Below are 23,926 nucleotides of genomic sequence, written 5' to 3'. Positions count from 1 at the left end.
TCGGAGAAAGAGAAGTCAGTGAGTGAGGAGAAGAGGTGCGGAGTTGAGAGAAAACGGTAGATTACAACAAATGATTTTAAATTTTGTGCTTGCAAATTCCTAGGTCTTTCAAGTGTGGCAGAAATAGAGGCTGGAATACAGCACATTTTAGCAGATATGATGTCTAAAGACAGAGAAACGTTGAACTGTATCCGAAAATTGTAAGTATTCATTTAAAACTCTTCTTTATACCAAATGAGGCTATGTACACATGATGAGGAAGCCCGAGTCATTAACAAACAACACAAGTCATCCGTGAGTGGAATGCGGTGAGGTGCATTGCTATAGACTGCTGACTTTTAAATAAAGCTAAGATACAGCTGCATCAGCTATTCTGTTCAATGTCATAAATGTGGAAGTCGGACTTAAGATTCCGACTAAGCACCTTTTGCTTAGATTGCAATTTTATACTGGTCACGACAGTCCAGTAACATCACCTGTAAGCACTCATCTACATGACTATACACTTCAAAAGTAATTTGTTTGAACAACAAGATATTTTATCCTGATATGGCACTGCATAAGGGCAGGTACTATATCTCTGCTACAAAGTCTTGACTCTGGTACAGAATAGCGAGCCCCATCCAGGTTACTGGTCTGCACAGTTTTCACAATCGGGTCTCTAAGGTCAAAGTAACACCAGGTTGGAACACTAGATGATAGGCATTTGGAAACTGGGTAATCTGATTTTCAGATCATGCAGACCTGCAGTATACCAACCTACTGCTTATGATTAATCAGGCAGTCTGGCTCACTAATTGAACCTGGAAGGGTCTGTTAGTCCCTGGGACTTGGTTTCTTTACACTGAGGAAGCCAATACTTTAATGTGTACTGTGGTTCTACACTTACAAGGAGAGGAAAGCTTAGTGATGACCTTCTCTGATTGGCACTGCAGTATCAGCTGGTTTTACGATAGGCGAGGAAGGCACAGGAGTGGTTGCTTCTTGTTTGTCTTATTTCTCATGTATATTTTACTTGTTTCAAATCAGACTCCGTATGTATTTTTAATTTGGCCGTAATTTTATTTATGGCTATAAATTGAAGTTTGCAGCTCCCTTCAGGCCTGCTATTTCACCTCATTTCAATACTTACATTGACTCTAGTCCTTTATCTAAATGAGCTGTGGTTTAATATTTGCCACAACATTTCTCATTGCAGTCATTTGATGTAGAGAACTGAAATTATAAAAGCCTGTTTTAGCTCTTCCATCCAACCATTAAAAAATCCGTCATCCCGTCATTATGCCATTTACTGGCTCTTGGATGACTCTGAATTGTTCTCACAGCCGCTATTCCCGTAAACCTATTCCAAAGGTGTATGTGAAGAAAACTTTTCGAATATTACTTTTAAATTCCTCCTTCGCCGGTTTAAACCCATGCCTCTTGTCCTACGTTAATGGACTAAGCTCTGGGTTTCACTTTTTAATCCTGTTTTAATGTTGAATATAAGGTCCGGCTCTAATCTTTTCCCTGCAAGGCTAAAAGGTCTGTTTTCTAATCCACTCTGTCTTTTGATCATAGAATCCTACCATGCAGAAGGAGGCCATTCGGCCCATTGAGTCTGCACCGATGACAATCCCACTCAGGCCCTATTCCCATAACCCAATGCATTTACTGAAGCTATTCCCCCTGACACTAAGGGGCAATTTAACATGGCCAATCCACCTAACCCGCACATCTTTGGACTGTGGGAGGAAACCGGAGCACCCGGAGGAAACCCACGCAGACATGGGGAGAACGTGCAAACTCCACACAGACAGTGACCCAAGCGGGAATTGAACCCCGGTCCCTGGTGCTGTGAGGCAGCAGTGCTAACTATGGTGCCACCGTGCTGCTCTGGCATGATGATGTGGATGAGTCTTATGAACTGCCCCAGAGCCTGTGCTTTGGTGACCAAATTTGAACATTGTCATCAAAGTGGCTAATTCGGCCGAATATTTGATCACATTTTCTAGTTTATGGTATTTTTACACCGTGGAACCAGCTGAACACGTATTGCAATCCATGTTAATGTTGCTTTTAAAGTTGGATATTTAGCGAGGTAAAATCATATACTGAAAAATGTATAGTTTACAGCTTAACTGTAGTTGTCTTTATATTTCAGCTTTATAAAATATTGTATATTTGGAGCCATGGTTGTTAGCTGAGGAAATTGTGCAAGTTATACTGCAGTTTCTTAAGCAAAAGCAAAGTATTGCAGATTATAGAAATACTCAGCAGGTCTGGCAGCATCAAAGATAATGGACATGGGCCGTTAACTCTTTCTCTCTCCAGATGTTGCCAGATTTTTCTGTTTTCATTTTGGCAGATTTCGTTGACACCACAGAGGGCATACTAGCCACCTATGTAGCTGCAATGTATTTGATTTGATTTCTTGTCACATGTATTGGGATGCAGTGAAAAGTATTGTTTCTTGCGCACTATACAGACAAAACATACCGTTCGTAGAGTACATAGGGGAGAAGGAAAGGAGAGGGTGCAGAATATAGTGTTACAGTCATAGCTAGGGTGTAGAGAAAGATCAGCTTAATATATGGTAGGTCCATTCAGAAGGCTGATGGCAGTAGGGAAGAAGCTGTTCTCGAGTCGGTTGGTACATGCTCTCAGATTTTTGTATCTTTTTCCTGATGGAAGAATGTGGAAGAGAGTATGTCCGGGATGCGTGGGCTCCTGATTATGTCTTTCCGAGGCAGCGGGAAGTGTAGACGGAGCCAGTGGATGGGAGGCTGCTTTATGTGATGGACTGGGCTACATTCACAAGCCTTTGTAGTTTATTGTGGTCTTGGTCAGAGGAATCATACTATATGATACATCTGGAAAGGACGCTTTCTATGGTGCATCTGTAAAAATTGGTGAGAGGCATACCGGACATGCTGAATTTCCTTAGCCTCTTGAGAAAGTAGAGACATTGGTAAGCTTTCTTAACTATGACATCAGCATGGAGGGACCAAGACAGATGTTGGTGATCTGGACACCTAGAAATTTGAAGCTGTCGACCATTTCCACTTCATCATCGTTGATGTAGACAGGGGCATGTCCTCCTCTATGCTTCCTGAAGTCGATGACTATATTCCCCATTTTACTGACATTGAGGGAAATGTAAAAGCCAGTAAAGTGCTGGGCTGCTGCAGTCACCAAACTCTGCCACATGAAAGGTGGGGTGAGGTGAGGGAGAGCAGTTCTTGACTTCGCCCCAATCTGAAAGTGCAATGTAAGTGGCAAACTCCAAGAGTAACAGCAAGTGCTGGGAATTTTCAGAGAGCGTCTGGTAATGGTGTCTTTAAATGAAGGAAAAACGGAGAGCATAGCTCGAGTGAGACAACGCGGGCTTGGGAAGGAGGCAAGCGAGAGTTGGCAGGGAGAGTGGGGAGCAAGGATGGCTCCCTGAGTTGCAAGCAGAGAGAATTATGACAGTGTCACATGCAGTCACAAACCAATGCAGGAAACAGTTAATGAGTGTACGACAGTGCGCTGGGGGCAAATGTGTATGCGCCAGCAGATGCAGTCTGAGCGAAGTGTGCATGCACAACTGTGTCCGATCAGGGTCATGTGGTAGTGTTTTATCTTTTAGCTTTTATATTGCATTCAGTAAAAGCTATTTCAATATGTTAAAGTTGGAAAAGAAATAGGGAACAGAGGAACACCTGATTGCCACTGAAACAAAACCAGAAATAAAGCTGAGTTTGAGGATGCAAGCTGGTGCAAGTGCCAAGAGAAACAGAAATACTTTTTCCATTTTGAAACCCCATTTTAAACCTCCTTCCTGTGCGCATCATTTTTGCAATTGTTGCAGAGTAATTGAGCTGGACTACCTTTGTGCGTTCGTAATTTTGTGCATTCTTATCAGTGCTCAATATGTTTATTAGGAAGCTGTGCTACCTGTTTGGTGCGTAAGATATATAAGCAGGCAAGGAGAGAATAATTCTTTGACTGCATCTTTTCTTGAGTACAAGGGCAAGCAGTGATCTAATCTCAGATTTCTGTTAATATTGTTCTTAGAAAATGAGCGTGCTCCTAACAATTTTAGTCCAGATTTTTAAAATCTCTTTATGTTTCCCAACCAACTTTTGTTCTATTCCCCCCAAAAAAACTCTTTACGGAACCATTAGCAACAGAAATTACATGAACTAGTACAACACTTAGCATATTTCCAACAGAAAGCCCAAGGGTGCGCTGGCTCTTTTCAAGGAGAAAAAGTCTACTCTAATAAAAGGAGTTAAGGGAGATGATCTAAGAGCACTATTAACATATACTTGACTTGACACATACCGTTCTCATCGGATGTCGGTAGCAAGTTATACCTAATACTTTTTCAAATGGACAAGTTGCTTTAACCTCTTCCACCCCACCCCCCCACCCTCGCCTCGCTTCACCGCCACTGCCATCACCCAAGTGCTTTTCATAAGAACATAAGAAATAGGAGCAGGAGTAGACCATCTAGCCCCTCGAGCCTGCCCCGCCATTCAACAAGATCATGGCTGATCTGAAGCGAATCAGTTCCACTTACCCGCCTGCTCCCCATATCCCTTAATTCCCTTTGCGATCAGAAATCTATCTACCCGTGATTTAAACATATTCAACGAGGTAGCCTCCACCACTTCAATGGGCAGAGAATTTCAGAGATTCACTACCCTCTGAGAGAAGAAGTTCCCCCTCAACTCTGTTCTGAACCAGCCCCCAATTATTTTGAGGCTGTGCCCTCTAGTTCTGGTTTCCCTTCTAAGTGGAAAGAATCTCTCTACCTCTACCCTATCCAGCCCCTTCATTATCTTATATGCCTCTATAAGATCACCCCTCGGCCTTCTAAACTCCAACGAGTGCAGACCCAATCTGTTCAATCTCTCTTCATAAGCTACACCCCTCATCTCCGGTATCAACCTGGTGAACCTTCACTGCACTCCCTCCAAGGCCAATATATCCTTTCGCAAATAAGGGGACCAGAACTGCGCACAGTACTCCAGTTGCGGCCTCACCAGTGCCTTGTATAGTTGCAGCAAGACCTCCCTGCTTTTATATTCTATCCCCCTCGCGATAAAGGCCAACATTCCATTCGCCTTCTTGATCACCTGCTGCACCTGCAGACTGAGTTTTTGCGTCTCATGCACAGTAGCATGATGTAATTTTGCTCCATTTGAATAATATTCCAATTTACTATTATTTCTTCCAAAGTGGATAACCTCACATTTGCCAACGTTATATTCCATCACTCAGCCTATCCAAATCTCTCTGCAGACTTTCCGCGTTCCTCCACGCAATTCGCTCTCCCACTCATCTTCGTGTCATCAGTAAACTTTGATACCCTACACTCAGTCCCCTCCTCCAGATCATCAGTGTAAATGGTAAACAATTGAGGCCCCAGCACCGATCCCTGCGGTATGCCACTGGTCACCAACTGCCAACCAGAAAAGCACCCATTTATTCCAACTCTCTGCTTCCTGTTAGATAGCCAATCCCCAATCCACGCCATACCTTACCCCCAGCTCCGTGCACCCCAATCTTCTGCAGCAACCTTTTGTGGAGCACCTTATCGAATGCCTTCTGGAAATCTAAAAACACCACATCCACCGGTTCCCCTCTGTCAACCGCACTAGTCACCTCTTCATAAAAATCCAGTAAATTCGTCAAACACGACTTTCCCTTCATGAATCCATGCTGCGTCTGCTTGATCGAACCATTCTTATCCAGGTGCTCTGCTATTTCCTCTTTAATGATGGACTCCAGCATCTTCCCAACTACGGACGTTAAGCTAACCGGCCTGTAGTTACCCGCATTTTGTCTACTTCCTTTTTTAAACAGCGGTGTAACAGTAGCTGTTTTCCAATCAGCCGGCACTACCCCAGAGTCCAGCGAATTTTGATAAATAACTACTAACGCATCTGCTATTACCTCAGCCATTTCTTTCAGTACCCTGGGATGCATTCCATCCGGGCCCAGGGACTTGTCTACCTTCAGTCCCATTAGTCTACCAAGCACTACCTCTTTAGTAACAGTAATTGTATTAAGGACCTCACCTCCCACCAACTCTCGATCTCCAATATTCGGTAAACTATTTGTGTCTTCCACCGTGAAGACCGACACAAAGAACTTATTTTTCCTTGTGGCCTCTCACATTGTAAAATGTTATAACAAGCTGGCAACCTGATCACATTTTAGGACACCTCTAGTCCAGCTCTTGATGATGACCTTGTGGTTAACAATGCTGCTCTAATTTTTCTCCTCAAGGGAGATATGTTAGGCATGATCTTTTTACAACTGTTGCAATCACCATAGGGACCGATAACTTTAGAAAGATGTTCAAATTTCCAGAGGCTGGTCGGAAGTCTGATGAGTCAAAATTTAAGTCTTTTACTGTAATAAAAAAACTAATAGCAACTTTGTCCAATGAATTTGGACGACCAAATGATAAACTAAAGAAAAGATGCTCCATTTAACCCTTAAAGATGACAAAAAAAAATCCTTATACTTTATACTATCTTTTAAGTTGACACTTCATTCTTCAGGAACTATTCCAAAACTATTCTCAGCACCCCAGTGGCTTTTGTTTGCTTTTCCAGCGGATAACATTCAAGTCCTGAACTGACTTACACAGTTAGGGATGGATTGGAGGTTCTTCCCTCTACTGAAGCTGGGGGAATCTTCCAGTATCGGTTAAATTCTCTCAGCCTTGAGCTCTTCCACCTGAGTGCGAACACCCACCAGTGTTTGGCATGGTGACTACCAGAGCCGTCATATTCTGGGCTTAAGGTACAGGACTAGTTGCCTTTATCTTTCTCTGATCTCTTTCTCTCCATTTCACTCTCCTTCTCCCTTTTGTCTCTCTCCCCACTATGTTCTCTTGCTCGCTCTCTCCCTTTCCTTCTCTGGCTCTCTTTTGTTCTTGCTCGCCCTCTCTCCCTTTTGTGTCTGCTCTCCCTCCCTCTGGCCCACTCACCCCTGTGCTCCTGCGCACCCTTGCCACGGCCCAAGTTTTGGCTGTGATGTTAAACCATGGCCCATTTCCCTGACATTGCAGTGTTAATGTAAGCCTTACTTGTGACTAACAAATATACTTTACTTTAAGTGAAGGTAAAAGATTCCATGTCACTATTTGAAGAAATGTCCCAGCCAACATTTCTCAGATAATGCCACCAAAAAGGACAGCTGATCTTTTATGTCATTGTTTTTTGTGGAAATTTGCAGTTCAGTTTAGCTGCTCTGTTTTCCTATTTACCAATGGTTACATTTCAAAAGTATCTCATTGACCAGAAAAAGCTTTGAGATGTCCTGAAAAAGTTTATTTGTTCTTCTGTAACGGCGACACGGTGACATAGTAGTTAGCACTGTTGCCTCACAGCGACAGGGACCCAGGTTCGATTCCCGGCTTGGATCGCCTGTCTGTGCAGATTCTGCTCATTCTCCCCGTGTCTGCGTGGGTTTCCTCCAGGTGCTCCGGTTTCCTCCCACGCTCCAAAAGATGTGCTAGTTAGGTTCATTGGCCATGCTAAATTCTCCCTCAGTGTACCTGAACAGACGCTGGAGTGTGGCGACCAGGGGATTTTCACAGTAACTTCATTGCATTGTTAATTAAGCCTACTTGTGACTAAACGTAAACTTAAACTTTCTATAACTGAAGATTCACCATTCATAGGGATTTGTCCAGCTTTTGTTTGAAGGACTAAAATGAGCCTAGACTTGCAGCATGTTCGGCAATGTGTTTCACTGTGGTTCTGTGAAAACAAAATAACTCTGCTTATCTAAATTAATTCTTTGCTTTCATGTTTTACACGCATACACCCAAGTTCTCCATTTGCTGTCTGGCTCAAATATTCTATCTACCCAGAGAAATTAGTTCTTTCATTATATTGGAAATTTCTATTGTATCCTCTTGAAATCTGCAAGTTGTTGATGAGGAATGATGCTTTCTAAAAAGAAAGGAGCATGGTTATTAGACACAAAGTCTGACCTGTTTGTGAAAATAAGAATTGGTATTCATCCCCTGGTGTGTGTTTATAGGTGTGAACAAAATACTGTTTTTATTCAGTCAACTTTGGCAAAAGCAACTTCGAAAGAAAAGGATGGAAACAAAAAGGACACTGAGAAATTCCGTCTGTATCATAACTTTAGCAGCAGTATTGGAAACATTCATCATCATCAGGTAAGAAATATTTTTACATTTTTACAACAGTTTCAAGTTTTTCGATGCAATTTCATTATTTGGGCAAGTTCGAGACATTGCTATGGCATCATAGAAAATAGGAGCAGGAGTAGGCCATTCAGCCCTATGAACCTGCTCTGTCATTCATTGTGGTCATGGCTGATCGTCCAACTGCGTAACCATAAATAAGTGTTTCTTACATTTCTGATTTCTTTTCCCCTGGAATTTCCATGAAGCTGTTCCTGCTCTGTTTAAGATGTATAGCAGAATCGAATTTGGACATGTAAATGCCACGCTTTCTAGTGAGTGCCTGCGCAGGGAGGAACTCCACAGACATTCTCACGTCCTTTTTTACTCCCATCATGCTAGTGGAAAGGGTGTTGGAGGCTTCAATGACGTCTGAGCTTTTGGAATGTAGGCAACTTAGAGCTGATGGAATGTTGCAGGATAACCTTTGGGCAGCAGTTTATGGAGGATGGTGAATGGGAGGTCAGCCAAGACAGCATTGGAGCCGAGAAAGACATGGATGAGGGTTTCAGCAGCAAATTGACTTCTTGATATTCAAGGTATATCTGTTGGCATTAGCCAGCTCTGCACTAAAACTGATAATTGCCATTTGGAGTTTAGTGAAAACAAATGTGTATATATGCACAGAACTCTGCTTTATGTGGCGAGAATAGTGTGAATGGTACAGGATAACCTGTTATTTTACAGCTCTAAAATTGGTTTTAGAATCACACTGATATGTGATATAATGATTTCTCCTTGAGTTCTCTGTCTGAAGGCAAATCTTTTGACAGTTAATCACCAGACCACCCATAGTGTCATGATTTTATACTGAGTAGGGTGAGGAGGCAGGCTCTGAGTGCACCTACACCAGAATGGGGATCGAACCCCCGTGCTGCTGGTGTCATTCTGACCCCCACGCTAGCTGATGAGCCAGCTGAACTAATCCCCGCCCCACATCTGATGATAACTATGACAATTTAAGCCTTTCTGATTGCATTTAAACAAGACTTGGTATTTTTTCTATAAACATTTTAAATACCTCACAACTTCAGAATTTGATACTGTACATTAAATCAGCCTTCGCCAAAAAAACGTGGGTTCAATTTTGACCTTATTTGGCAGCTGGTCGATCAAGGTCCGAATTTCAGCATAGCGTCGTCATTGGCACAAAGCACTGAGTTGTGGGGTTAACAATGTTATTGCCTGTCATAGCACCAAATACCTTTTGAAGATTCTGAGAGAACAAAGAATGAATTTTGTCAGTTTTGTTTTCCGTACTCTTACAAGAGAAGCATTTACTTTGGCAGTACGCTGTACTTTCTGTTCCATTCACTTAAATGTGATGCACATAACTGTTTTTGTTACTTTTTTCTCCTATAAAATGTCAAGCCATTTCTGTCACTGGTATGGTGATGCTGATGTCCGTAAATCAGTGTAGTGCCTTGCAGCCATATAAAACCATTGCGTTTAACATATGTGACATGTCTGAGTTTGCCTATAATTGAATTAAAGCTGTCTTAATGACACACTGTGTGCAGTTGTGACAGTGCTTTCAGCATCTAACAAGTAAGAGAATATCAATATAGAGAAAGTGTTCTGAGATTTTAACTTTTATATATTCACGACTCGCATTGTGTCATTTGCTTAAGTACTTTGTTTTATATTTCCAATTCCACTTGTATTTGATTTTTAAAAATAGGGTCTCATTTTATTACACACACTTACTCAATGTTCTCACCTCTTGAATCTTTGCTTTTCTGTGTAATAGCGAGTAGCAATTATGGTTGCAGCAGGCTGAGACAGGCTGTCAGTTTTGTCTCTTTCAAGGTGAGATGCTCCACTTCCATAAGGTGACCAACGTAGCAGCCAACTGCAGATTAAACAGAACTCATCGCAAGTCTGTGGCAGGTGGATTCACAGCATTGGCGGTCAAACCTACAAGGAAAGGTTACCGAGGAATCATTTTAAATACTGTATTCTCAGTTCATAAATGGTCCTTTTTAAAAAGTTTATTCGTACTTGCATTCAAAAAAAACTCAAAGGCCAGATTACAAAATAGACCTCATCTAATTGGCTACATGGCAGCTTTCTAAAGTTAAAGTTTATCTATTCGTCACAAGTAAGGCTCACATTAAAGTTGCAATCAAGTTACTGTGAAATTCCCCCTAGTCGCCACACCCTGGCGCCTGTTTGGGTCAATGCACCTAACCAACACGTCTTTCAGAATGTGGGAGGAAACCGGAGCACCCGGAGGAAACCCACGCAGACACGGCCCCACCCCGCCCCAGTTCTCCAACTGTGGATATGGAAACTTTTTGTTTGGCATGGTTTTGATGGAACATTGGCCTACTCCTGTTTTGAATCCCTTGAACCTGTTCTGCCATTCAGTGAGAGCATGGCTAATCTCTGTCCCAACTGCATCCACCTGCCTGGTCTCCATATTCCTTAATGCCCTTAACTAGCAAATTAATGACTTAAAACTGTTCATTATGCTTGCATCTACTGTTTTTTATGGGAGAGACTTCCATACTTCTACCATCCTTTTCATGAGGAGCTGTTTCCTAACATCACTCCTGAATGCCCTGGCTTTGATTATATGGTATTATAAAAGCAAAACATTGCGGATGCTGGAAATATTAAATAAAAATAGAAAATGTTGAATAAACTCAACAGGTCTGGCAGCATCTCTGGAGAGAGGCTGAATGCCTCTGACGGAACCCAAACTGAGTACCAGAGAGCAGGTTATGCTGTGTAAATGCAGCTTGATGACACTTTCCTTCACTTTGATAATGGCCAAGAAGAGGCTGATGGGATGGTAATTGACCAGCTTGGATTTTTTCTCCATTTTGTGGACAGCACATACCTGGTCAGTTTTGCTCATTGTAGGGTAATGTTAAGTGTTAGTCATCCACATTGGATCCCCAAGTGTTCAGTCACTCTGTCCTGAATTATAGATACCTATAATTTTCCCACAGCATGGGAAGAACATGTATTTGATAAATATGGAGTCTGGATATTCTCCCAAAATAATTGGAGATGAATCAATTAGAATTTTCCAAGCCTGAGAACAACAGATATTTGAAATAAAAACAGAAAATGCGAGAAAACTCAGCAGCTCCAGCAGCATGTTTGGCGAGAGAAACCAAGTTAATGTTTAAGAGCCATATGGACTCACAGCGTTAACTCTGTTTCTTTCTCCGCAGAATTTTCCGTTTTTATTTCAGATTTCCAGCATTTGCAATATTTGAGTTTTATAAACAACAGATATTTGTTAGCTAAGGGATCTGGAGCAAAGTGGGGAAGTGATATTGAGTTACAGGTCAACCATAATCAAATTGAATGGTAAAACTGGCCCACAATGCTGTTCTAATGAAGAGTCATCATTGACCTGAAACTTTGAACACTTTCTCTGCACAAGCGCTGCCTGACTTTCTCCAACATTTTCTGTTTTTATTCAAGTTACTGAATGGCCTACTCCTACTTCTAACTTCCCATGTTCCTACCACGTATGAAGCTGCAGTGTTGGGTTTCTGACTTGTGCGAGTGGCATTCCATATTTAATTTTTAAATTATGGGCTTGCAATATTGAATTAAATCAATTCGCATCACTTTGATTTTAAGAGACTTTTGAACTGTAATGTTTAAGATTAGGAACAAAAATTTTAAGAACGGTATTTAAAATGCTTGCTCTGTAATGGTGTGATTGTAGGTTTGACCCCCAGGGCGATAACATATGAATCCATACTGGACCTGATGAAGAAATACAATAAATTGTAATGGGTCGCTGCAGGAAACAATTAACTCATAGTTTTGGCTTCAGTGCCAAGTTACGTGAGGTGGAATCTACCGCGCTGTGGATAGTGTAATCTGTTATGCTGTAGAAGAAAGAACACTCGAATCTTGATATGAATTATATTACTACCAATGCCATTTAATATCCATGAGTTGAATGTCTAATGTATTTTAAAAATTGAAATTTTATTTAAATCCACAATGGTGCATCAATACATTTTTAATCATTTCTTTAAATATTGAAGTCATTAAGGGCAAGAAACGTTGTTAATTTCACCTCACTCGGGATAAGATTTTCCACTTCCATGGAATTTCAAGTTTGCAGCCAAGTGAAAATTAAACAGAACTCGTCACACAGGTAGCAGATAGATTTGCATGATCTGAGGCATAATATTGAAAACATACCAACTGTCAAATACATTTGCTTGCCGTCAAAGCTAGATTCTTGAAATTTCTTGTATAATAAAAAGTCACACTTTAGATTTCACCAATTGTTTCTCTATTTCCTCCGATATATGCGTTGTCATACAGCTGGTTAGATTTGGCATGTTAAGTATTCTGCCTTTGTTAAAACATTTTAAAACAAGCAATAGACTTAGTTTAACACTTATTATTTTGTACAGTCAGGTATAGAATCCCTGTTTGAGCATTGTGGCAGTAAAAGCAAAAGCTCAGCTTTTATTCAAACATGTATTTTAAATACATACGCACGAGTTGCGTTTATTTAAACCATACGTTTCCTTTTTCAAAAAACATTTTTTAAACTTGGGATAAAATCAAGAGGTCATATACAGCTTAAAAAATACCAAGTACTCACCAAAATTAGAAATAGCATTTGATTCTAATTAAAGCAGACTGTACCAGTTTCCGATGTGTTATCTCACCTCCCCTACAGTCCCTCGGGGATGCTGCCACCATCCTCCTATATGAATGCAGTTAATATCAACATTTTCAAAAATTATCAGCCACTGCCGTGAAGTTGCTGATGACGCCTTAAGATCTACGCTGTAATTCTGCATTGCTACATTTGCCATGTAAACTTCATTCCTTTTTCTAGATTCCAGCCTTGACAGTTTACACCGGTCAGATTATCTTTTGATAGAATCACACTATTGGTTGCTGGAAAAGCACGGAAGCATGGTTTTTTTAATTTGTAAAATGATTTTATGGACCAGTTCATTGTATCTTTATTAACCAAAGTAAAGCAAGATAAACTTTACAGGACAACACATGGATCTGGAGCTTGTTCAACTATTGGCTGTTCATTGCGTGAACATCTCATTCGAGCTCATTAGTGTTATAAAATCAGTCTTTCTGATACTTAACCAACAGAGGTACCAATTATATAAGTAAAGCACTATCACATTTCTTTTTAAGTAACTTAGCCTTGCACTAATTTTCAAGTGCACCAGGAACACCTTTCTTAGCACCAATTCTGATCGACTTCAGGAAACATGGTGGACATGCCCCTGTCTACATCAACGGTGCTGAAGTGGAGATGGTTGAGAGCTTCAAGTTTCTAGGTGTTCAGATCACCAACAATCTATTCTGGACCCTGCATGCTGATGCTATAGTTAAGAAAGTTCACCAATGCCTCTATTTTCTCGGAAGGCGAAGGAAATTTGGCATGTCCACTACAACTCTTACCAATTTTTACAGATGCACCGCAGAAAGTACTCATGCAGCTCATGCTCTGACCAAGACCACAAGAAACTACAAAGGTTGTGAACGTAGCCCAGTCCTTCACGCAAACCAGCCTCCCATCCATTGACTCCGCCTGTATTTCCCGCTGGCTCGGTAAAGCAGCCAGCATAATCAAGAATCCTGGGCATCCCAGATATACTCTCTCCCACTTTCTTCCATTGAGAAAAAGATACAGAAATCTGAAAACACGTACCAACAGATTCAAGAATAGCTTCTTCCCTGTTATCATCAGACATTTGAATCGTCCTATCATATATTAAGCTGATCTTTCTCCACCCTACCTGTAACTGCAACACTATATTCTGCACCCTATTCTTTTCCCCTAAGTACTTTGCCTGTATCACATGCAAGAAACAATACTTCTCACTGTATCCCAGTGACAAAACATGTGACAAATCAAATCAGTGTTTCTGTTTTGTTTTCTGCACCTGCTTTAAACAAGAAACTGGAGATTGCAAATATCATGTCTTCCTGATGGGAGGAATCAGCTGAAATTTTCTTCCTGTTGAAATCTAATTTTAACATCTTTAATTTCTCTGCAATCTGTTTCTTGGGAATGTGCAGTGAGGGTGTTCATAGCATGGTTTTGTCCTACCTATTTTGGGTTGTGCCGGATACCAGCAGAACCTAGAGGTAAAGCTTGCAAATTGTTTCAAATATGTGAACTTAGTTTCTGAAATATACTTAGCTGCAAAAATTTTTGTAACTTCATGGGGGATCGCAGTCATAACAATATTTTCTGCACCTAATTTTTTTCCTTTTCCCCTATGTACTTCATGAACAGTATGTTTTGCCCATATAGCGTGCAAGAAGCAATACTCCTCAGTGTATCCCAGTACATGTGACAGTGGGGTTTAATTAATTCGTCTCCCCTTTGGGTCCCTTTGACATATAAGAGCTGGTTAATTGAGCTGGATGCATGAAGTTTGATGTGATACAACAACACAACACTTTTAAATTCCCAAGTGTTTACCTTTTGGCCCATCATTTGCCACAAATGTTTTGCAGCTACTGATCTGCACAGTCACACCCTCAGTGTCACCTTTTTGGCTCCTGTCTCCAGTTGAACCTTTACACTCTTGCAGCTTGGGTATGGGCCTGATTTCCACTCCATTGAGTCCAAAGGATGCAAGCTTGAACATTTATGGCAGACAACTGGTTTAGCCATTCATTGCCACATCTGGTTGTACCACATGAAATGCTAACGGATCCCGCTCCCCTTTGTCAAAACATTATACGACTCCAGGATCATCTTGGAATGTAAAGATCATGCTTGGCCTGACTTCTCCAACTGTCTTTTTAAACTTCAGCTTCCCTATCTCCTCCACTCTAACCTCCAACAATAAGCGCAATAAGTTTCTCAACTCTCAAATAGCCAGCGTTCCAGAGGAGGACAAACAAAACTCTTCAAAGACAATCTGAAGCTCTCTATGAGCTGTGGCAGCATTGACAATGACTGGGAGTAGCCTGCTACCAGTTGTTTAAAATGGCAACAACTTGTCCATCGACCTGCATCATGCTTTTGAACCCAAACCTTTATGGCTGCGAAGGAAAGAAATGGAAACAGATCCTGCGCTCTGGACCCCACTGTCTCGTGCAACGTCCTGCCCCATGTGCCAAAAGACCTGCAGGTCAAGTATTGGCCTGTTCAGTCACATGAAGACTCAAGACAGAAACTCGCGATCCTGAGTAGATGTCAACCTCGAATTGAGAGGCAGCTCATGACTTTTTAGTTGTGTGCATGCATCAAACATAGGATGAATGTAGAGAACAATGGATTCCCAATACACATCAAGATGTTCAGATAGCATCCTCAGTGATATAAGACTTATTTACAAATCAAGGTCTTGGGATCAGACTAGAATCTTGAAATTGCTCCCTTGTAATCCTTTACTGTGGCACGGTGGCACAGCGGTTAGCACTGCCGCCTCACAGCGCCAGGGAGCTGGGTTCGATTCCCGGCTTGGGTCACTGTCTGTGTGGAGTTTGCACGTTCTCTCCGTGTCTGCGTGGGTTTCCTCCCACCCTCCAAAAAGACGTGCTGGTTAGGTGTATTGATCATGTTAAATTCTCCCTCCGTGTACCCGAACAGGCGCTGGAGTGTGGCGACTAGGGGATTGTCACAGTAACTTCATTGCAGTGTTAACATAAGCCTACTTGTGGCTAATAAATAAAATATATTGTTTGGAATTTTCACGAAGGAAGTTGATTCAGTTACTGTCCTGACATGTCTGCAGCCGCCATCTGTCAGTACAATCCATCTCTTCAGTGTGTGTTGACATTCGCACAAGCATTAACAATTGCATTGTCATTACTTATTTTTATTTTTTCATGGGATGTGAGCATTGCTAGCAAAACCAATATTTGTTGCTCATTCCTAATAGCCCTTGAGAAGTTGGTGGTGTGAATTGATGCAGATGTGTTGAAGCAATCTCCAGTTGATTATTATGCGTATGAGAGATGTTTATCTCTGGAAATGGTTGTCCTCATAAGGTTAATTTGTCAGCTAAATTGCATCTGCCGCTTTACTGCAGCCTGTCAAAAATTGTTACATGGAATTTGGCTTTTGAAAAAGTACACCTATTAAAAGTTGAATCACTCTGTCATCACTTAAGAAAATTGCTTCTTACAACAAGATTATTATACTTTAAAGTATTTGGGTTGTATGGTGGCACAGTGGTTAGCGCAGTGGTTAGCGCTACTGCTTCACAGTGCCAGGGACCCGGGTTCAATTCCAGCAGGTCACTGTCTGTGTGGAGTTTTCACATTTTCCCCGTATCTGCATGGTTTTCTCCAGGTGCTCCGCTTTCCTCCCACACTCCAAAGATGTGCGGGTTAGGTTGATTGGCCATGTTAAATTGCCCCGTAGGTCAGGGGGACTAGCAGGGTAAATACATGGGGTCTTGGGGATAGGGCCTGGGTAGGATTGTTGCTGGTGCACGCTCGATGGGCTGAATGGTCTCCTTCTGCACTGTAGGGATTCTGTGATTCTATATTTCATCCTACAATTGAACCAGCATAGGGAATTGTAACTGCGTTCTAGATTTCCTTACAGCTAGACCTAGTTTCTTTGGCAACATGTTAATGTGACTGTGTAAACAGGCTCATCGCCCTATCTGAAGCCAGGCGAAAATAGAAATCGAACAGGGCTGGTCACTTACAGCTGTGCTAATCTTAAGATGTTCGTAAAGTTGAATAAAGTACCATTTTGCATATGTGAAAGTAACTAAATAGAAAGCTTCTTGGAACAAATAACTTTGTTTCCTTGCTTTGGGAGAAGGGGGAAAACTTTTTGATCAAAGTACTGCATTATTAAACATAGTCTTTATATTTAAAGTGAAAGATTTCAGAGATTTGCATGTCACTTAATGATTGGTGGCAGTAAACAGTTCATTACTCAGATTCACTCAAATAGCATTTAAAAATAAATCTTGGGAGATCAACCTTTTTTTGGTACCTTTTGCTACTTTATTTCTAATCAAAAAGGCCAATTCAAATTAAGTCCAATCATGGTCCTCACATGAGGGACAAACCACATCCATGCTGACAAGACAAGATTTTGCATCCCATCTTGGGCTCGATCAAACAAGATCCAAGCTTTACTGCCCCTGATATTATGGCAATACATTGCATTTTATGCAGTAAGAACAGAAATTTGTGGAATTTATCGCAGAATGTTATGCAGTATCCACTTTAAAAAATATATTTAGCTGACTTGGCACCAGCTGACTTAACCTTTCTGTATTTGCTATGTTTCCTTATCTCTTTCTATCAAGTCCATGTTTGTGACCTTAACTATCCATAAATATACCTTTCTTAATTGATTATATTCAGTATGATTTACTATAAAGCATCAAGCAAGCGCCTACCTGTAAGGAGACTTGATAAGTTTGTCTTTTGGGTATTTTATGTGTCATCTGTCTATGCTATTTATATTTGCACTCAGATTCTGGCCATTAACCGAGGGGAAAAATTGAAAATCCTGACAGTGAAGGTCAGCATTCCTGACAGAGTGAAAAATGAGTTCTGTAGATGGTGCATCAATGAAAGGTCTGTACATATATACAAAGCTTAAATGTTCAAACATACTTTCTGCACTCTCCTGATGAAATTAGTTATCTCTTCAGTTGTTCTCTTTTCTCCTTGCACCCAATACTGCTAGGTAGGGGATATCTTTGAATATGAGCTTATCTGACCCGGTTCTGGGTATCTGCAAATGCCAGGCACTCATACGTGTGCAGACTGATTTGCCCTTTCATTCTCCTTTTCCATTTGCTTGTGGAAAGGTGCCTTGTACTTCGATAGGATGCAGTTGACGGGGGAGTCATTATGTAAGTGAACTGCATGGGTGAATATAACTTGCCAAAATGCAGAAACCAAGCTGCTGAAGCAGTATTAAGATTGAATGAGATCCAGAGATTCCGTACTTTTTATATGTATTGAAGTGTATCCAGTTGTTAATTTTACTCTTTGAAACCGAACAGGAATTCAACAATCCATTCTGTTAGTCCTTTGGATATATTAATTCGGCTAAGTACTGAACTTGTTTAAATTTATAATGTACTTAATCTTGAATTTGTATAGCTTTCATGACAACTAGATGTCCCCAAAGCACTTTACAGCCAATGTGAAGTACTTCTGAAATGTAGTCACTGTTGTAATGTGCGAAATGGGACTGCCGGTTTATGCACAGTGAACTCCCACAAACAGCAGTCTTATAACAAGATAGTCTTTTTGTAATGTTGGTTGAGGGAAATCTGCTGGCTAAGACACAGGAGATACCTCCCCTGCTCCTCTTCAAAATAGTGTCACGGGATCTTATGTTCACCTGAGAGGGCAAGCAGGCCTAGGTTTAATGTCTCATCCAAAAGACAGGAGCTCTGACAATGCAGCGCTCCTTCAGTATTGTACTGGAGTGTCAGTTTTGATTTTTGCGCTCGGGTTTTGGAGTGGGAATTGAACCCACAACCTTCTGGCTCAAGAGGTGAGAGTGCCACCAACTGAACAATAGCTGATTTAAAAACCTGCAGAGACACGAACTGAACTAAAATCTTATAAATTAGCATTTTTGCCCGCACAGCTTTTAAAATAAATTTTAGAACTGGGGAAGACTATTGGGGCTCCATATCAGGGGTCTTTAAGTACAGTTCTCTTTCTCTTTTCCAATACATTCTTTATTCCTTTTATATTCATCTAATTCCATTTTAAGTGTCATAATTTACTGAGCTTTGGTTGTGGTAATGCACCAGTATTCAAAATCATGAAAAAAAGCACTAATAGTGCACATCACTTCTGTTGTATCTCCTTTAAATATATGTGTCCCAATGAATGTTCCTGCAATTTATTCAAGTTGCCCATTAAAACTACATGAAATTACCTCTTGATGTCATTATTAGTGAATCTACAGGTGCAAGACCAAGTCCAGCAAGATTGCATCTCTTCTTCCTGCAAGATTGCTCTATTATTAATTTCACTTTGAGATCGGGGCGCCCTTTAAAAATGGCACCCAATCTCTGTGAAGCTGAGCTTGCTGGTGTGTTTAAGCGTCACCCCTCTCAGAACCGGTGCAAAATTCGCCACTCCCAAAAAGCGATTAAGTGTGGGGGAAAATTGCAATCTGATTCGCGTTGCACATGCCGGCTGTGAATCATCCAGTTTTCTCACCCAAACTGACACTGTCAATGTTTGGGAAAATTTCACCCCATGTGTCCAAAGTTACCATTTTATTCCCAAGTCTGCCACACTTACTATGGGCCATAACCTTCAGACTCCTCAGTGTCAGATGTGGGGTGTAACCCAAAGATGTGTTGGGGATCCCTTTCTGAACTTCCCAGTGACAGTTGTCCACAAATGCTAACTTCCCCTGGCCAATTGCGCTATTAACTTCGGATGGTTCAGCCAGGATTATGTTAATAGTTACTTAGAAAAAGTTAGAAGAAATAAAACCTCTTCTAACTCCTGAGTAACTATTTTAAACACCTATACCGAGCTCCGCATGGGACTTTTCCCAACCCGACCTCTGAATTTCCCCTCACGTCCAAATCCTATCCACTTACCTTCTCCCTGGCCTCTCATTTTCAATCGGACCATTAAACTTACGTGCTTTAGGGTAGCTAGTGCAGTTTAAAAAAATAGTGTGTCCTCCTTCAGTGCGAAGTCTCACAACACCAGGTTAAAGACAAACAGGTTTTTTTGGAACCACGAGCTTTCGGAGCACTGCTCCTTCATCAGGTGAGTGGAGCTCGTGATTTCAAATTAACCTGTTGGACTTTAACGTGGTGTTGTGGGACTTCTTACTGTGCTCACCCCAGTCCAATGCTGGCATCTCCTCATCATGACTCCTTCAGTTCAACTCTCTTGGCTTCTGACACAGCGCTGCCTGGATCTCACCTGGCTCGAGTCATCAAGGTTGGGCAAGATAGACATGCAAGAAAATTGGCACATGTACCTGGGTATGGAATGGCAAATGATTGTCACTCCAAGGAAGTTATGGCCCTACATGTTGCATCATTTCCATGACTTCAATATTTTTTCTGTAATTGGATGCAAAAGCTCAGTGTACACTAATTGTCACTTTCATGTCTTTGCCTTCAGTATTAAGATATGTGATGGCAACTGCTGACACTCCAGGGGACAGTTTCTTGAACTGCAGATATCCTAGGTCATTGAGATTTATAAATAGCAATTTTATTTCATACATTGTCATTCTCAGAGAAAAAAACCCCACAATATTTGAAAAGAAGGTCTCTGTTGAATGCTTGTCCTAAACTATATGTTTGAACACTCATGTAGGTGGAGACCACGCCATTTTGCAAGGCCAGAATTCATGAAACTCTTGAAGGATTCTACTGAAGATTCATATAAACGTCTCATTTATCCACTTCTGTGCCGGGAATTCAGGTGGCAACTCTCTTCAAAATATTTTTCAATTATTTTCCTTTCCTAAGAGCATTAAATCTTGCTGAGCAAAGTGCAGTTGGCACTCATAGCCCTTTGGTTTATTGCTCATGTAATTTTCAAATGTAAACCTAGCTGCTTAAGCATCGGTAGACCAACAGTAAGGAAATGAATCACAGCTAAGCTGATTCTAAACTCCATTTACTTCCACACATGCACTTTCCACCAGAAATGAACAGGAGCAGTAACACTGGCCATATTATTGTTTCTTTTGCATACTAACTACAATGTCATGTTTTGGAATTTTTGGCTATAAGTTAGTAATTTTGAGTAATTATACAAAGATATGAGTGGCATGGTGGCACAGTGATTAACACTGCTGCCTCACAGTGATAGGGACCCGGGTTCAGTTCCGCCCTCAGGTCACTATCTGTGTGGAGTTTGCATGTTCTCCCCGTGTCTGTGTGGGTTTCCTCCGGGTGCTCTGGTTTCCTCCCACACTCCAAAGATATGCAGTTAAGGTGGATTGGCCATGCTAAATTGTCCCTTAGTGTCACAGGGATTAGCAAGGGTAAATACGTGGGATTACGAGGATAGGGCCTGGGTGGGATTGTGGTCGGTGCAGGCTCGATGGGCCGGATGGCCTCCTTCTCTCTTGTAGCAATTCTAAGATTCTATATTGGTGTTAAATTAAGGTTTGCTCAACAGAGGTTAAAACCACAACAGGCAGTGTTTGAAAATATGCATTAGCATTCAGCATGTAAAGAAGACTTTTAAAAAGCGTACAGGAGCCTTGGCTTTATAAATAGAGGCAACAAAAGCATGGAAGTAATGCTAAACCTTTATAAAACACTGATTATGGCCAACTTTCCCACTAATATCTTTTTTATGCATGGCCAGTTCATGTAAGTGTGCTTTACCTTCAGATTATTTTATGTGCCCGCATTCTCGTATTTTAAGAGTTGGTTTGTGTGTGACCTATGCAATAACTTGTGGTTGCTGCAGCCAAGCTTAGTGGAACACCTAGCTAGGGCCCAGCTAAAATAATGGAGTAGAAATCCTAGTAAACAAAAGAAAGAAGCGATCAGTTCAAGATTATTGGCCACCCTCAAGAAAAATGATCGTGATTAAGATCGAAGGGAAGCCTTTTGATCTGGTTGTCATACACGTTTATGCCCTGATACAAGATCAGTGAAGAGGAAAGAGCTATTTTCTGGTGACATCCTGAAGTGTTGCAATCAAATCAACTAAAATGTGGTAATTGTACTGGGCGACTTCAATGCTAAAATCGGTTGAGGAACATCAGGAATGCACATCAGTCAATACGGCCTTGGATCGAGAAATGAAAGAGGAGAGAGACTGATATAGTTTTGTCAGGAAAATGAATTCCTGGTGGAAACACCTTATTTAATCAACCAAAAAGAAGTAGTAGTCCAGGCAATGTGTTTTGAAATCAAAGAGATTATGTGGAGGCATAAAGTTTTGGAAGCAGTATAAAGAACATTCATATGTACCTTGGTGTGGATAGAAATTCAGACCATTGTCTCCCAATGGCAAAATTAAGATGGAGCTGAAATTACTGGAAAAGAGAGAGATGCGTGACCAATCAGACTTTGATCAATGAGGCATTCACTGTTAAAGTACAAAAAATTCTGATTGTCTCAGGATTGAGAAAATAGAACAGAGGACTCAACAGAAAATGGAAAGCAACTGGGGTAGCATGAAAGGGTATTGCTGAAAAAAGAAACATGCTATCAAAGCTTTTCGCCCTGCACTCACCAGGACAGCTACTTGAGGTAAACCAACAATAAAAGAATCAAGAAGAGAGCGCGAATTGGTTGGCAAGAGCAGTCTGATTGGCAAAGGTATTGCCATGGAGAATGCAGTAGAGAACTGTTATTTGCCAAGCTTTTGTTTGAATTTGAAACCACGCAGATCAACTTTGGTCAAGGCTTCGTCATGGGGATGTAACCAGGTAATGCTGGTTCACCAAAGCTTTTGTTCAGTTGGAAAAGGCATTATGTGCACATGCTCCTTTTGTCTGCAAAGAGCAGGACCCTGTGTATGAACATATGTGGCCTCTAGCACATCTAAGTGAGCCACAGTGCGAGCCCGACTAGTAATCTTTTTAGCAAGTGTTGTCCAATCACAGAATCACATCGAATGTTGGACACTTGTTAGTTTTGCAACATGGGCTAGTTGGATATGGTCAGTGCTTTGCCTGCTGTGAACAATGAAAGGGATGTGCTGCTTGCTACAATCCGCCCGCCCATCATTAGGATGTACAGCCTACATACCTGGAATCTCACTGCCGTTGGAATTCATATACCATATTACTCATTTGTGTGATAGGTAGAATGCCTTTTTGGGTTGATGGCAGCATCCTGTTAGTTGAGGATACCATTCTTGTTGCTGCTGCATAGTAACAGGGTGGAACAGTTAGTATAGCAAATTTTAGATACAGCTTGTCCTTTCAGGGTGAGATAGACTGGGCATTTTTCATGGCAGAAGTTTAGTCTATAGGTCCGTTCACGTGATGTACAGCGATCGATGATCTTATTGGGGTAGACATTATCTCACAGGATGGCTTTCATATGCCTTATTTCAGCATCAAGCTTGCACTGTGAGCAAATGGCTCGGGCCCTATTTACGAGGTTGCTGATGAGACTAATATTGTAAACATAAGGAAGAGTAATTATGAGAGCATGGAAGCAGAGCTAGCCAATATGATCTGGCAATTTAGGTTAAGGGATAGTTCAACAGAGATGAAGTGGCGGACATTTAAGCGGGAATTTGAGAACTAACAGAATAGATAGGTTTCAACGAGAGAGAACAATTCCAGGGGTGGACCCAAAACGTTTTTTTCTGAAAAAAGTATATAATTGCACAAAGATAGATGGCATTTAAGAAGGTTGCGCAGAGTATAAAAAAAGTAAAGAATGACTAAAGGATTAATAAGGAGAGAAACAATAGAGTACAAGAGGAAGATAGCTAGACATTTAAAGACTGATAGTAAGAGTTCCTATCGATGCTTAAAAAAGAAGAGTTTGGGGAATTAATAATGGAAAAAAGGGGGATGGTAGATGAATTGAACTGGTATTTTGTATTAGTCTTCACTATAGAGGAAAAGACTAAAATCCCAGAAAGAGATGTAAATCAGGAATTGGCAGGGAGGGAGGAACTCAGCAAAATTACAATCACCAAGGTTCTTCCTCTCAGCAAGCTGCCATATCAGGGAGAAAGATAAATGGCTAGGTTTGGTTCCCTGTGCTTTGATACGTGGGGAGAGTCCACATATATAACCACCTAAGGAATATGGATACAACGAATTGCATTGTCTGACAAGTGACT

The 23,926-nt window shown here is 41.1% G+C and overlaps 1 protein-coding gene across 1 annotated transcript in view; it reads left to right on the top strand.

The window, feature by feature from the left end:
• srbd1 (S1 RNA binding domain 1) overlaps positions 1-23,926 on the top strand; it is a 257,149-nt gene that overhangs the window by 39,230 nt on the left and 193,993 nt on the right. The window contains exons 9-12 of the mRNA XM_078229680.1: positions 104-200; positions 8,032-8,173; positions 17,625-17,728; positions 20,471-20,578. Coding sequence (XP_078085806.1) covers positions 104-200; positions 8,032-8,173; positions 17,625-17,728; positions 20,471-20,578 — 451 coding nt within the window. The remainder of the gene's footprint in view (positions 1-103; positions 201-8,031; positions 8,174-17,624; positions 17,729-20,470; positions 20,579-23,926) is intronic.

The sequence above is a fragment of the Mustelus asterias genome, chromosome 15 (assembly GCF_964213995.1).
Source record: "Mustelus asterias chromosome 15, sMusAst1.hap1.1, whole genome shotgun sequence".
Classification (NCBI taxonomy): domain Eukaryota; kingdom Metazoa; phylum Chordata; class Chondrichthyes; order Carcharhiniformes; family Triakidae; genus Mustelus; species Mustelus asterias.
Note: the sequence above shows the minus strand (reverse complement) of the source record. Positions and strands in the feature narration are given on the sequence as shown.